Consider the following 17,056-nt stretch of genomic DNA (forward strand, 5'->3'; position numbering starts at 1 on the left):
TTTTTTGCTCTCCTTCCCCCCCAACAAAAAAAATCCTCTACTAATTTGGTTTCACTTCAATACAGCTCTTCTATATCTCTTGAGCCTTTTTAATATGACAGAATTATTTATTAGAAATGTAATGATCTTAAAGACATATTCAAGTTAAAGAAAAAATTTTCAAAGATGAACAAAGCATTTTTCAAATTTTAATTCCTTAGTCACTTCTTTACGTAATAAATGAAAATATTTCAGTTAAGTAAAAGATGCTCCTTCCTCATTAAGCCTGCTATTCAGATTAGATAAAATGGGAAAAAAGGAAAACCACTGGAGTATCAATAGTTCCAACAGCTTAATAAAAAACCCTTTTCCAGACCTCTTCATTCTGGTGTCAGAGAAAATCCCATAAATACAAGTTTAATATAGTAAATATAAAACCCCCAACTTTAACATACACAGAACATTTTATAAGACTTTGGACTTGCAGTATGCTGAGTGACACCACGTATTAACATTCTTAAGAAAGAGTTCCAAAACTATGCAAGAATAATCATTGGACAGCTGCTTAATGATCTGTTTTCCAGGAATGTGGAATAATTAATAATTATTACACTTTATACTATGGGGACAACAGATGTCTTCTAACACGCTCCCCACATCCTATTTTAATATCTGGCAACTTGAGATACTCATTCTCCTTTACTACCTAACCTAGAAAGTTACAGTAACACTGTATAGTTGACCTCCGTGATCCAACAGAAACCTATCTTTTAAGGGGAGGCAGAGCTGGGGGGGGCTTGCTTCTGTCAGCAATCTTGGCATCTACAACATTGAGGATGTATTCTAATTAATTCAAGGCACAAGTGACTCGTCCGTACTTACACGGTGAATCTATGGTGATTTTATAATATTTTATAACTACTGACGACTAAATCACTAGAATTCCAACTCTGCAAAAGAGCCAAATTTCAAATTCCAAATATTATTTCGCATTTCTATGTCTAGAATACTAGTGGTACTGGAGACACGGAATACAATGATAAATGAAAATTTTTAATTTTAGTATTAGAAATTTTACTATTAGAAATTACTTATATATCTCCTTTTGTTTAATGTTTTAACAGTGTTAATAAACTCCAAGAGTAGTATATTAACCCAATGATAATTCTCTATGGTCCCACTTCTGGTAAAGATAATAAGCAATAAAATGACACAGAATGAAGACAGCATAATTTACTTTATTATGAACAAGCAACCACTTAGTAAATTCCTAGATATTTGACAACTGATAATAAGGGCTTAAATTTAATGTGTTTACCTTAACTCTTGATGATTTCCTAGATCCTTCACGAAAGGCCTGAAATAACATGGAATTCTGAGTTAGTTTTTTAAAAACTGGATATAATTAGTATTTAAAAATGAGTTCACTCAAGCTTTTTATTGAAGTCGCATAAATAACACAAAATATGGTAATAACCAATATAGCCAGAACTAGGGGAATGTTGAAGTAAAGTCATCTACTAGAACACTATACTACTATTAAAAATAAACACAGACTATGTAATAACATGAAAATATGTGTAAGATACAATGCTAAGAAAATTTCTAAATTTTCTGTGTGCTCAATATTACAATCATGGAAAAATATTTGATAAAAGTTGGAAGGTATTAAAACTACTGCAGTAGTTTTAAGTCATGAGCCAAGTTTTGGGGTGGGTTAAAATAATTTTGTTATTACTTTAATTTCTAAGTCAACTAGCACATAATATTTGAGCACTTACTAGTAGGGACTCAAACAAACTATAAGCACTGTGGTGAAAAGAACTGTACTTACTCACTAAGTACTGCATGCGAGCTCTCTAATCTGCAAGTCCTCAAGTGTTATTTAAGACTTACTTCACCACTCCACTCCCCAAAGTGTAAACTCTATTTCGAGAGACTTACGAACACTAAACCTAGAGTAAGCAATATAGTTCCTAATTTATTTAAGTTCCAAATTTGTGTGCAAACTATACGTTGGAAGACAGCAAGTTTTATTAAAAAGAGGAGGAGGAGGAGGAGGAGCAGCAGCAGCAGCAGCAAAGACCCTTCACGGAAAACACAGAAAAAGAGCCAGGACTACGGAGAAGAGATATGTTCAGACAGGTGGACCACTGAAAGAAATACGATTCTGGTACTAAAGAAACATGAAAGAAGGCACGCAATAGGAAGAAATATGTCGCATTCAAAGAAAAACTAACATACCGCGCTTGTGACCTACTGAAAATACTTATGACGTAAGACTGGCTAAAAAAAAATGTAAAAGTAGGTCATGAAAGCCTTATTTAAAAAGTCGCATTTTAAGATTCTGACTTAAATACCGTATGTTCTTCACTATGATGGAGGAATCCATGAAACACCTCTGAGCAGAGAAGGGATATAAAAACGGTATTTACAGAAAATGTCAGAACCAAATGCAGAATGGACTAAAGTAGAAAGAGGATAAAGTTGGAGAAATTAAAGAAGATATTACTGTACTCCCAAGAGGTAATGAGGGCATAGACTGGGTTTACAGAAGCAAAAAGGAAGAAAAATAACAATATATTGAAGAGACGTTCCCAAGGAAAAATCAATAGTGCTTTTGACAATAAATCTGAATGTCAAAGACTAAAGATGACTTAAAGATTTGTAAACCTGGATAATGGCTGTGCTGCTGAACCAAAAGAAGAATTTGAACTATGATGAAAGAAGATGCAAGTTTGGTTTACAGAGGAAAAACACTGAAAGAAAAATAGAACATTCATAAGTAAGTAATATGTGCTGACCATAGTTTTATGAAAAAATTAATATCAAGTTTGAAAAATTCTTCTCAAGTAAAATTAGAAAATTTTAAAAATTTAAAGAAATTTAAAAACCTAATATATGGGTCACAATACACAATCCATGTCTTTAACAGTGTTAACGCTTCATGCCAAAGCCCTGAATTGCTAAAACACCAACCAACAATACCTTAATAGGGTTTTATGAGTATTTTTTAAATGACATCTGTCTAGAATGTCTATTGTTAACTCCATTCACATGTTTAACAGTTAGCCATAACAACAGGCTGAATAAAAAGCAAACTTAGATATATCCTTTTGCTATATATTTTTAACTACATATTGCCCCCAAATAATAGTAAAAACTTAACAGTAAAGCAAACTAAATCTTTTATGCCCAGTTCCTAGATTATTTTTTCTAATCCTTATCAAGTATTACTAACTTAACATGAGAGAAAAAATTCTCTTTTTAAATATACAACAATATTTTGAAACAAATAAAATGTGCTCCAAGACAGAACTGATTCATTTTAAATAGCCAAAAGTCATTCCAGCCAGAGAAAATGCAAAATCTATGTTTTATTAAAAAAGTAGATCTGTAAATCTAGATGACCTAAAAATAGAACTACACAAGGATAACATTTCCAAGTAACTTTTATACAGTAAACAAAGAAGGCATAATTGGAAAGCAGCAGACGAAAAAATTAGGTCAATACCTAAACATGACTTCCTAAACTGTAAAAAGCACTTAATAGACAATCACTTTCTCTGCATAAGTTACAATCTGAGATGAGGAAAATAACAAGAAAATAAAGCAAAATGTGCTTAAGTGCTGTAATAATAGGTTCAAGTGCCATGATGAAATGCAAAGAAAGATCATCATAGCAAATTTCATCAAAAAAAGTAGTGCTTTAGATGGGCCTCAAAGTAGAGTAGGAGTTTAAAAGATAAAGATGGAGAAGAGAATATTCTAAACAATGAAGGGAACAGCTTAAGTAAAGATAACATATCAGAAATCAGAGGTAGAATTTGGTAATAGTTGTCCAGACTGAATAAAATACAGGGAGAAGAATAGCAAAATTAGAGAGAGACACATATTTGAAGACTGCCAGAATCACGACTTATTTTAAACAGGGAGGTGAAATTAGAAAATGAAAAATGTATTTAAAAGTACATGCTGCCGGACTTTCCTGGTGGCACAGTGGTTAAGAATCCGACTGCCAATGCAGGGGACACCGGTTTGAGCCCTGGTCCGGGAAGATCCCACACGCCGCGGAGCAACTAAGCCCGTGCTCCACAACTACTGAGCCTGTGCTCTAGAGCCCACAAGCCACAACTACTGAGCCCACGCACCTAGAGCCTGTGCTCCACAACAAGAGAAGCCACCACAGTGAGAAGCCTGCGCACCACAATGAAGAGTAGCCCCCGCTCGCCGCAACTAGAGAAAGCCTGTACGCAGCAACCAAGACCCAATGCAGCCCCCAAAATTAATTAATTAAATGTAAAAAAAAAAAAAAAAAGTACATGCTGCCTATTAAATAACCAAATAATATCATGAAGAATTACTCAAAAAAAAAAAAAAGATTTTATACCTAGGTATAATTTCACTCTTTCATAAATATATAGTCATGGAAAGTATCTTTTACCTTACATGACAAAAAACTTCATTAGCAATTATAACAAATTTATAAAAAAGTGGCTTATAAATAGTTTTCTGCCATCATATCCTGGTGATATTTTAATACAAAAATTTAAGTGAGAAAAATCTAGATAGTAAGAAATTCAACAAATGTGGAGCCTTATTAAAATGATTAAATATGATTCAGAGACAAACAGCTATAAACAACCATTCACAATCTTTATATGCTCCTCTACCTGTTTATAAGCTATTAAAAATTTAGAACTGTTATTTCTGTTTTCTAAAACAACAACCTTCACTAAATCTTATTTTAGATTTTGCATTTCTATGACTAGTCTCATCAGAGTGATGATTTAAAGCAGTTTGCAAACATTTTTCTCTACTCCATTTCAATCTTTAAAACACATTAAAAATTTTAAATGAGTTTGATTAAGCTTAGATCCTGCTACCTTCTCTAGCTACTATCCATTACTCCTACCACTTCCTATCTACTCATCTTCAAAATAGGAAAAACTTACTTTTTTACATTTTGAAATGTTTTGTTCTTTCTCTCCACTTTTTTTCCTTCTTTTATCATTAACCTTGGAAACTCTTGAAGCAGTTAAAGTAATCGATGTCGGGGTATGCTGAAATGCAGTATATAATTCCACAGGAACCTCATCACCACTCTCAGTTGCACTGGTATCACCATCTTCAAAGGCAAAATAAAAATTATTGCACAAGTAATACTTCTCCTTCAAACAATAAAACAGCATTCCACATGACAAGCTATTATTCCCCCATCTTTCTGAAGAATAAACTTTTTTTTTTCACTTCCTCACTCAGTAAGACACATTTAAATGCAAACTGCAAATACATTTCTCATATGTTAAACTAGAAAGGATACAAAATCTGACAACACACTCATGTGGTGTGACTGTGGGAAACAGACACTTACAAACATAGCCAGTGGAAATTCAAAATTCTCTATGAAGGGGAATTTAGCTATATCTAGCAGAATTCTATATACTCTTACCCTCTTCACCCAGCAACCCCATTTCTAGGGATCTATCCACAGATAAAATGGGAAAAGTACAAAAAAACCCTCATCCAAGAGGGTTTCATGACGTTACTATTTGTAATAACAAAAACACTGGAAACACCCCAAATGTCCATCAAACAGTTCAATAAACTCTGGTTATTCAAAACCAGTTGTATTGGTGGCAACATGTTTTATAAGCCAAAGTGAAAGTTTAGCATATGTTACAACTTCAAATCCTGTTCCTAAAAATGAAATAAACACTATTCCACATGATCAACAAACGGATCACCATCTTTCAGAAGAGCAAACATATTTTACTTCTTTAAACCAATAGGTTACCTATGTGCAAGAAAATACGGATGATTTTAGATTTTTATTTATTTTCCGTATTTCCTAAAATAAATACATTATTGTTCTATAAAATCTGTAAAAAAGAGTATTTAAAATCTACACATGAGATTGTAAATTATATACACAATCAACGTTAATTAGCAAGGAGTTTACGTCTGACTAAAAAATATGCAGGCCACTTATTCTCTCAATCATACTAAAGTTAATTTAGTATAGATCCTTTTCACCCACCTGACATATTTTCCCTTTTCCGGCGTTGTAGTAGCACCGCCCTCTCTTTATCCAAACTCCTATATTAAAATATTAACATGATTATTTATAAACTTTCATAAATTTAGATATAAAGCAGATCTGTTTTAAATGTGATAAACTTTATAATTTCTCTAATGTTCTTATTGAAAAATGAACAGTATAAAATATATGTACTATCACTTGCCTTACAGTTTAGATTTGATCTAGCATAATTAGCAGTAGATGCCAGTTAAGTGACTCTGTTGTGTTAAGAAAATCATTTTTTACTTTGGAAACTAGTACTTTTTTTTTCCAAACTGAAAAAAGCAAAAAGTCTGGGGGAAAATGTTAGCGTAATTATTGCATTATTACTATTTGCCTAAATTATTTCCAATTTTGAAATAATAAACACTAGACATTTAACAATTAAGCAAAATATTTCATTAACCTCCCCCAGCCTCCACTCATGAAGTACATCATCCATAGTAACTGTTTACTTGCCCCCCTCTCTGCCCCCAAAGCGTTTTCACTGTCTAAACTTATTAGTCTAAATGTCAAATAACTAGATATAGTTCTTAGATGGGAGCTGAGATGGGAGAATAAGAGCTTTAGACTGAAATACCTACTACTCAGTAATAAGACTTGCCTTAATATCTAGCAGGACATAAAACTATCCTAGCATCACTGATAATTCTAGTTATCACAGAACAATAAGCAGATATCACTCAAGTGACTGTCCTCCCTAATGGTCAGTTTTTAAGCAACGCTTACTGAAAATCAGCAGATATTTACCCCATGATTAAAAAGAAAAGATTTTAATATGTTAAAAAAAAAAACAACTATCTGTAAAAAGGCTAGTAACTATTATAAAGTGAAACAAAATCAAAGAAAAACCTCACTCATACAAGGATGTCCACTCTCACCACTCTTATTCAACATAGTTTTGGAAGTCCTAGCCACAGCAATCAGAGAAGAAAAAGAAAAGAAATCCAAATTGGAAAAGAAGAAGTAAAACTGTCACTGTTTGCAGATGACATGATACAATGCACAGAAAATCCTAAAGATGCCATCAGAAAACTACTAGAGCTCATCAATGAATTCGGTAAAGTTGCAGGATACAAAATTAATGCACAGAAATCTCTTGCATTCCTATACACTAACAACGCAAGATCAGAAAGAGAAATTAAGGAAACAATCCCATTTACTGCAACGAAAAGAATAAAATACCTAGGAATAAACCTACCTAAGGAGGCAAAAGACCTGTACTCAGAAAACTATAAAAAACTCAAGAAAGAAATCAAAGATGACACAAACAGATGGGAGAAATATACCATGTTCCTGGATTGGAAGAATCAATATTGTGAAAATGACTATACTACCCAAAGCAACCAACAGATTCAATACAATCCCTATCAAATTACCAATGGCATTGTTCACAGAATTAGAACAAAAAATTTTACAATTTGTATGGAAACACAAAAGACCCCGAATAGCCAAAGCAATCTTGAGAAAGAAAAACGGAGCTGGAGGAATCAGACTCCCCGACTTCAAACTATACTACAAAGCTACAGTAATCAAGACAGCATGGTACTAGTACAAAAACAGACATATAGATCAATGGAACAGGATAGAAAGCCCAGAGATAAACCCATGCACCTATGGTCACCTAACCTATGACAAAGGAAGCAAGAATATACAATGGAGACAAGACAGCCTCTTCAATAAGTGGTGCTGGGAAAACTGGACAGCTACATGTTAAAGAATGAAATTAGAACACTCCCTAACACCATACACAAAAATAAACTCAAAATGGATTAAAGACCTAAATGTAAGACCGGACACTATAAAACTTTTAGAGGAAAACATAGGAAAAACACTCTTTGACATAAACCACAGCAAGATTTTTTTGACCCACCTCCTACAGTAATGAAGATAAAAACAAAAGTAAACAAATGGGACCTAATGAAACTTAAAAGCTTTTGCACAGCAAAGGAAACCATAAACAAACCAAAAAGACAACCCTCAGAATGGGAGAAAATATTTGCAAACAAAGCAACCAACAGGGGATTAATCACCAAAATAAACAAACAGCTCATGGAGCTTAATATAAAAAAAAAACTAACAACCCAATCAAAAAATGGGTGGACGACCTAAATAGACATCTCTCCAAAGAAGACATACAGATGGCCAAGAGGCACATGAAAAGATGCTCAACATCACTAATTATTGGAGAAATGCAAATCAAAACTACAATGAGGTATCACCTCCCACCAGTCAGAACGGCCATCATCAAAAAGTCTACAAACAATAAATGCTGGAGAGGGTGTGGAGAAAAGGGAACCCTCTTGCCCTGTTGGTGGGAATGTAAATTGATACAGCCACTATGGAGAACAGTATGGAGGTTCCTTAAAAAAATAAAAATAGAACTATCATATGACCCAGCAATCCCACTACTGGTCATATACCCTGAGAAAACCGTAATTCAAAAGAACACATGAACCCCAATATTCACTGCAGCACTATTTACAATAGCTAGGATATGGAAACAACCTAAATGTCTAAGAGTAGATGAATGGATAAAGAAGATGTGTTACATATATACAATGGAATATTACTTAGCCATAAAAAGGAACGAAATTGGGTCATTTGTAGAGATGTGGAGGGACCTAGAGTCTGTCATACAGAGAAAAGTAAGTCAGAAAAACAAATATCATACATTAATGCATATATGTGGAATCTAGAAAAATGGTAGAGATGAACCTACTTCCAGGGCAAGAATAGAGACGCAAACGTAGAGAACGGACATGTGGACACGGCGGGGGGGAAGGGGAGGGTGGGATGAACTGGGAGATTAGGATTGACATATATACATTACCATGCGTAAAACAGATAGCCAGTGGGAACCTGCTATAAAGCACAGGAAGCTTGGCTCGGTGCTCTGTGATGACCTAGATGGGTGGGATGGGGGGGGTGCGGTGGGAGGGAGGTCCAAGAGGGAGGGGATATATGTATACATATAGCTGATTCACTTTACTGTACAGCAGAAACTAACACATTGTAAGGCAATTATACTCCAATAAAAAAGAAAAAACGGAAAAACCTCACTCATAATAAAAAAATGAAAAGTATCAATAAAACACTGAGATTACCATTTCTCACCTAGTTAAACCAGCAAAAATCCAAGTCCATCAAAAACTCTACTGTGAGGCTGGGGAAAACAGTCATTCCATGACTGGTGGGAATTCAAAACTGGACAGTTGCTACTGGAGGGGAATTTGGCAATATATGACAAAATTTGATATATACATTTACCCTTTTACTGAACAATCCCACTTCCACTTGCAATTACACAAGACTGGAAACAACTCAAATGTCCACTCAAAGGGCTGACTAAACTATAGTACATGAAAAAGATGGAGCACCTTGAAGCTACAGAAAGAAATGAGTCAATCTCTATATTACTACTATGAAGTGATCTTCAGGATATATTTTTAAGACAAAGAACTAATGTGGCAAAAACTCTACATAATATACTACTGCTTATCTAAGTAAGGAGGGGAATACAAATATATACAGGTGCATATCTGTTTCTAATATAACAAACATATAACAAACAATGGAAGGAATAATCAATTTTTAAAAAATTGTTACTTCCAAAGTGGAAGGAACAGGGGTCGTATATGTTAGACTTATTTGAATGTACCTTGTTTTAAATATTTGACTTTAGAATTATGTGACTACTTCTTACATAATTAAACAAGCATATAATTATAAAAATGAAGTACAAAAAGCAATCCTTAAAAATAAAATTGCTGTATTACTCATCCATTTCTGGTAGGAATGAAAAATGATACAACTACTCTGCAAAATAATTTGACAATTTCTTATAAAACTGAACATGCAACTAATTACCATATGACCAAGCAATTGCACTCTTGGGCACTTATCCCAGAGAAAACAAAACTTAGGTTTACACCAAAATGTGTATACAAATGTTCAGAGCAACTTTATTTGTAATAGCCAAAAAGTGGAAATGACCCAAATGTCCTTCAGAAGGTGAGTGGTTAAACAAACTCTGGTACATATATACCACATAACACTACTTAAAAATAGAAAAAAATGAAATACTGATATATGCCACAAATTAGCTGGCTTTCCAGGGAATTATGCTCAGTAAAAATAAGCCAATCCCAAAAGGTCACATACTGTGTGATTCCATTTATGTAACATTCTTGGAATGACAGAATTATTGAAATGGAGTATAGATTTAGTGGTTGCCAAAGGTCAGTGATGGGAGGGGTAAGAGGTGGGAGGTAGGTATGGCTAGAAAAGGCAACATGAGGGATCTTTGTGATTGAAATGTTTTGTAGCTTGACTATACCAATGTCAATATTCTGGCTGTGATATTGTATTAACAGTTTTGCAAGATGTTAGCACTGGGAGAAACTGAATAAAGGATACGCAGGATCTCTGTATTATTTCACAAATGCATGCAAACCCACATTACTTCAAAAGTTTAATTTTTAAAAAATCAAAAATAAAACTAGGGCTTCCCTGGTGGTGCAGGGGTTAAGAATCCGCCTGCCAATGCAGGGTTCGAGCCCTGGTCCCGGAAGATACTACATGCCGTGGAGCAACTAAGCTTGTATGCCACAACTACTAAGCCTGCGCTCTAGAGTCTCTGAGCCACAACTACTGAGCCCGTGTGCTGCAACTACTGAAGCCCGTGTGCCCTAGAGCCCGTGCTCCGCAACGAGAAGCCACCGCAATGAGAAGGCCATGCACCGCAACTAAGAGTAGCCCCCGCTCACCGCAACTAGAGAAAGCCCGCACGCAGCAACGAAGACCCAACACAGCCAAAAATAAGTAAATAAAATAAATAAATTTATTAAAAAAATAAAAAATAAAATAAAAAATAAAACTAATAACCTAAGCCAGAAGTGTGTACCCAGTTGGTGTTATAACCACACAATAAAATTCTTTCAAGAGACTTTAAACACAAAAAATTAACTATACATCCCTGTAGAAAATACCTTACAGGAAAAAAAAGTTCTAAACTGTTTTACATAATCATATTGTTACAGGTGCTATTGTTGATACTGTTACTCTTGAGACTGTTACATTCTTCTATGGGATTAAGCAGTTGAGCAAATTACATGATACTCTAATTACACTGCTGTATGTGTTGTTGAGAACAAGGATAAAAAGAGACACAGATGGAATACAGAAACAGTTAAATGAAAACCTTGTACAGTTGACCTCTGAACAATGTGAGGGCTGGGGTGCCGAAATGCAGAGTGTGTAGTTCTGTAGTATTTACTATTGAAAAAATTCCATGCATAAGTGGACATGCACAGTTCAAACCTATGTTGTTCAAAGGTCAACTGTATTCCTAAATTTAAATTGCTATTATCTGTATAAACTCATGTATTTTATCTTAAAAATAAACAAACAGACAAAACTTACAGTAGACTAGGTTCGTCTACTAAAAAGACCTAGCAACGTTGAGTAGTTCCGGAGGAAGGAGCATTACTAGCTCTCAGATTCTGGTCTTGAAAACCAATTCTGAGCATGGGGCACAGAAGTATAAGATAAGCCCGAGACATCTTGTCGTATTAGATTGCATAAAGCTAGCAAGTACTACTAGGGTATTGTCAAAAGGACCGCAAAGCCAACTCGAAGTGGTTCCCATTGACCAAAAATGGGACAAAATTTGAACATAAATAAGGATAACAGGGGGACTTCCCTGGTGGCACAGTGGTTAAGAATCTGCCTGCCAATGCAGGGGACACGGGTTCGATCCCTGATATGGGAAGATCCCACATGCCATAGAGCAACTAAGCCCATGCGCCACAACTACTGAGCCTGCACTCTAGAGCCTGCAAGCCACAACTACTGAGCTACTGAGCCTGCGCGCCACAACTACTGAGCCCACACACCGCAACTACTGAAGCCCATGTGCTCTAGGGCCCGTATGCCACAACTACTGAGCCCATGTGCTGCAACTACTGAAGCCTGTGTGCCTAGAGCCCGTGCACTGCAATGAGAAGCCCACGTACTGCAATGAAGAGTAGCCCCCGCTCGCCGCAACTAGAGAAAGCCCGCACGCAGCAACGAAGACCCAACACAGCCAAAAAAAAAAAAGATAATAGGGACTTCCCTGGTAGTACAGTGGATAAAACTCCATGCTCCCAATGCAGGGGGCCCAGGTTCGATCCCTGGTCAGGGAACTAGGTCCCACATGCATGCTGCAACTAAGAGTCTGCATGCCACAACTAAGGAGCCTGCGTGCCACAACTAAGGAGCCAACAAGCCACAACTAAGGAGCTGGCGAGCTGCAACTAAGAAGCCCGTGAGCCACAACTAAGCAGCCTGCGTGCCGCAACTAAGGAGCCCGCCTGCCGCATCTAAGACCCTATGCAACCAAATAAATATTTAAAAAGAAAGGAATAACTGCAACAGACTGATATCCAATATGTTTAAATCCCTGACTTCATAATGACAATTAAAATTCTTTTCATTATTCTAAAAACTGATAAAGGCTACAAATCAACAAGCATTTATCCTGCCTTTCCTCAGTGAAATATACCTTAAGAGAACTGAACAGTTAATATGGGGAAGTTTTCTACAGAAATAGTCCAGCTAATAAGTGATAAGCAATAGAATTAACATGTCATTAATTTGCAACCCCTAATAAATTAATGGATCTTAAAAATAACCATCAATGGGTCCCATTCAGATATTATAAGATGTGTCACCTGATAGAACACAGTGTATGAAAGTCTTACCCAAAAAAAAAAAGGGACCTAAATCTAATCACACACCTATTTACAGAAATATCTATAGAAAGAAATCTGTTAAATCATGATAATGCAATTGGCAAACTCACCAGGATAAACAATTCAGTCCCTTAAAGAAACACACTGCAAAGGAGACTGGGGTAGGTGGGGTAAGGGGTGTAGCTTTAGATTACTAGAGACTTAAAAGAGATGTACAGCAACCAATCAATACTTTAAGAATGGCTGGATGTAATAGATTTTACTGCATGTATCGATATAATAATCGTTTTGTGGTTATAGAGTTTTGTTAAAGAATTCTTTTATAGATACATACTGAAATACACATACACAAATACATACATACTGAAATACATAAGGATACCTATGAATGAAATAATATATTTGGGATTTGCATTAAAACAATATGTGAAGGAGAAAAATACACAGCAATGTAAATGAAAAAAGATTATTGACAATTGTTGAAGCTGGGTGGTGGAAACATGCAGGTTCTGTACACTATCACTTTTATATAGGTTTGAAATGTCCATTAAAAAAGATTTTTTTAAAAAAGCACAAAAAAGAAATGGGAAGAAAACACATTACTGCCAACAGGCAGAATGATAGTATAAGCCCTGCAAAATTCTGTAACTAACGAAATGTCCTTCTAGTAACTTTTTAACATAATTTGCAGTCCACTGAAAAAAAGATGTCATCACTTAAAAAATGCGCTATTATTTTATGCATCATTAAAAACCCTAGAAAATAAACCATGACACGTTATCAATGGAAAGATTCTTCTTGATTTTAGAGATGTCAGAATGGAAAAAGAAAAAAACCCAAAAAACAAACCAAACCATAGAAAGGAAACTTCTTCCATCTTAGATTTGATGAAATACAGTATCCATTAATTGTTTAATCTAGAATTCATGCATAAATTTCTAATAACTAAAGATTACCTCAGTAAAATTACTGGCAATTTTACTGTATGTACAACTTACCTAGGCTGACAACGTTCACAAAGATATGTATCAGGAATATGCTGCCTGTCAATCCCCATGCAGTCAATATGTTGCCAAACACTTTAAAAAGGGGAAAAAAAAAAAAGCAGAACATATAAAATATTATTTAAATCATCCTTAAATTAAGATTTGATATTCCATTTAACTATCAGTTAATAAGTGCCTACTTTGAGTTTAGCAGTGTAAAAGGGAATGTGAAGAATTCATAGCAATATGTCCTCGGGAAGATGAAACTTTGAGATGCAAAAATAAGAGGACAAACATAGGATATTATATATATGATATAAATTTCTAAAGCAAATATAATTTAAAAATGTAAAAGGTATACATTACAAATATTATTAGAAATCACAAACTGGAGATGTCCACAATGCTTGGAATTAATGGGAAAAGAATCCTGGAGAATAATGGACTTGAAGAGAACCTCATTTGGGAAATTAGGAAGAAAAGACCTCATTATAGCAACATTTTCTCAAGTAGACAGATACCGGGAGCAACAGCCAGAAGGCAGTTAATATATCTGAAGAAGAATGTTCATTTTGAGGAACAGAGGGGGATAAAACTGAATTAGTAAAATGCAGTCAGATTATATACAACCTGGAATGTCAGGATTTGCGGAGCATTCCTCTAACTGGCAACAGGTAACAACTAGAGGTTGCTTTGATGGTATACAGTGTTAATTCAAAGAAGTTAAGAAACTGGAAGCATAAAAATCAGCTAAGAGGCTTTTCCAACATTCCAGATCTAAGTTAAAGAACAGAAAGAACTAGAATGATGGCAGAAAATGAAGTTACAGAATCCAAGAGTCATTTCATGAAGATAGAGACTAAACCTATTATGAACTCTACTTTTAATGTAATACATGGACCAACTTGAGGCAAATTTCTCAATGCTATTATTTTGCATTTTATTGCCAAGACTTCAATTGGTCTAAAGTTGATATATATGCCTGTTTCTAAAATCAGTCTTAATTATCCCTTATATAATAATGAGCTACTTTTAATATATAGCTACTGAGTTAACTGCTATGATCTTGCTCTTTACTTCTTAACTGAGGATGTTGGGACAAGAACTGGTAGAATGTGAAAGGTAATGGACTATGTATCAAAGATGTAGGGGAAAAAGTTTAAAAGAAAAGCAGAGCACCTGACATGGAGAGTCAGAATAACAAATTAGGTTAAATCTGGGGGCTAAGTAATAATGTCATGCAGACCACAGAAGAAATAAAACTAGAGAATGAATAAATAATCAGAGCTCTAGATGTCAAACTTGAAAGAGATGAGTATGGGCAGTAGGTACATGAAAATATATAGAGGCAATGTAAAACAAGAATAGAGGAAAAAAGATTAAGCCTTGTAGCATACTACAGGTTAAGCAGTAGAAAAGCAGAATAACAAAAAATAAATTCATAACAAATAGAGCAGTTGCTAAAAAGCAAATACCTTGAATAATCCAAAATACGTGAACTGGTCCTTCAAGAATTTGTAGATAGGTATAAGTCCTAAGGACTATTTCACTCTTTTCTAATAGATGTAATTCTATATTATATATAGATCATTGTAATTAATCAAAACAAAAACACTTTAGATTATGCATTAAAATAAAAATATTATTGTAAAGCAATTATACTCCAATAAAGATGTTAAAAAAAAAAATTGTCCAATGGTATGTAATTTATCACGTAAGACAAAATCAGCAATGAGAAAGCTATTTTATATGATTGGTTAAAATATGAATTCAGATTTGCTAATAAGTAGCTAATTAAAAAATAATGAGGAAAACAAGTTATCAGAGAAGTTATTTTCTTAGTTTTTAAATTCACCTCCTGAATAAGCTCACTGAGGTGACTGCTTATGGTAATAGTATGTACCATAAGTTTATTTTTAAATTTGAGAAAGCATCACAATATATTTTTATTATTAAAATTAACTCAAAGCATTAATATTACAACTTCCCATAAAAATAACATCAAATTTCACATTCCACTTAAGACTAATTTTCCCCCTTTTTGGCAAAGGTAAATCAACTTTTTCATATATAACCTAACTGCATGTTTAATATCAATAACATCCCACTCCTAATCACCTAACTTAATAGATGGGAACAAGATTACAAATAATGCAAAGTAATTTCTATGTGGCTCAACAATGCATTTTTACACTCACATTCAAATATGGGCACTATTTCAAATAAAATGATGAAGCTATGCCTTAAGACCAGATCCAGGACATTCTGTAAACTACCAAACTTTCTTATCCTCTACAGTACATTGCTTAAATGTTCTCTGCTTCCCAGCCTATGCAGGGGATGGACTCAGTAACTTTCAGGTTGAAATCCTACTGTTCCCTCTCCATCCTCCCCAACTCCCTCCCACCAGGAAAAAAAAAAAAGAAAGAAAGAAAACAAAACCCCACTTTCTCTCCCAATCACACCTTCTCTAGGGGAGGAGGCCTTTCTTGGTGGTTGAACCAGGGTTGGGGGAGGGGAGACTGTGGTTCTGGTTCAAGGAGACTCCAGAGTGCTGCAAGGTTCAAGTCAAAAGGAGGTGAGAGAGTCAGGTCAAACAAACATCAATCAAAATGTATAATTCCCCCAAACTGGAAAATCACAGTTGACTATACAGCACAAATAATTCCAAAGGAAATACACAGGACTCAATTCTCCTCTCATTTCTGTCTTGTCTACTTTATGTAGTTGTATTACTACCGAATGAGTAAAAAGAGAGATGTGATTCTGTATGAATAAAGTTCAGAACTGATTGCCTATTACTCAATTAACAACGAGGATTTCTAAGAAAAACTCTAGGATAGCTTTTTTCCCATAGGGGCTTTTCCTAGGAGCAAAACACACTGCACTGACAGTAGCAAAAGTATCACTTAAAAAATGCATTTATCAATTCCTTCAAAAGTCACTTTATTTTTTCCAACATTAACAATCACAAAGGTTAGCAGCATTCAAGAAAAATAAGCAAATGGCATGAAACATTTTACCTGCATTTGTCACAACAGATCATGTATCCATCATCATGTGTAAAACCACATATGCACCTGGTTACATCAGTACCATAACTTCCATCCTCAGATGTGCTGATTGTAGTAGCACTGGAAGTTTCATCAAAATTAGGAGTGGTAAATATGCCTACTTCATTTTTGCTAATAAGAACTGATGGAGGAGGGGAAGCCGGAGGTGTTGGAGGAGGACGAGCACCATAATTATGGTCCTGGAGAATTAATCACAAA

General features: G+C 34.8%; 1 protein-coding gene across 5 annotated transcripts in view; it reads right to left on the reverse strand.

Moving 5' to 3' along the window:
* KMT2E (lysine methyltransferase 2E (inactive)) overlaps positions 1-17,056 on the reverse strand; it is a 101,352-nt gene that overhangs the window by 36,460 nt on the left and 47,836 nt on the right. For 4 of the 5 annotated variants that reach the window (XM_082473390.1, XM_082473392.1, XM_082473391.1 and 1 more), the window contains 5 exons: positions 16,808-17,037; positions 13,797-13,877; positions 6,020-6,078; positions 4,935-5,107; positions 1,298-1,336 (listed from right to left, as the gene is read on the reverse strand). In XM_082473390.1, the coding sequence (XP_082329516.1) occupies positions 1,298-1,336; positions 4,935-5,107; positions 6,020-6,078; positions 13,797-13,877; positions 16,808-17,037 (582 nt within the window). Of the gene's footprint in view, positions 1-1,297; positions 1,337-4,934; positions 5,108-6,019; positions 6,079-13,796; positions 13,878-16,249; positions 16,339-16,807; positions 17,038-17,056 lie in introns of those variants that run through there. The other variant, XM_082473393.1, reaches the window with a different exon arrangement.

Source organism: Balaenoptera physalus (genome assembly GCF_965194825.1).
Source record: "Balaenoptera physalus genome assembly, chromosome: 8".
Classification (NCBI taxonomy): Eukaryota; Metazoa; Chordata; class Mammalia; order Artiodactyla; family Balaenopteridae; genus Balaenoptera; species Balaenoptera physalus.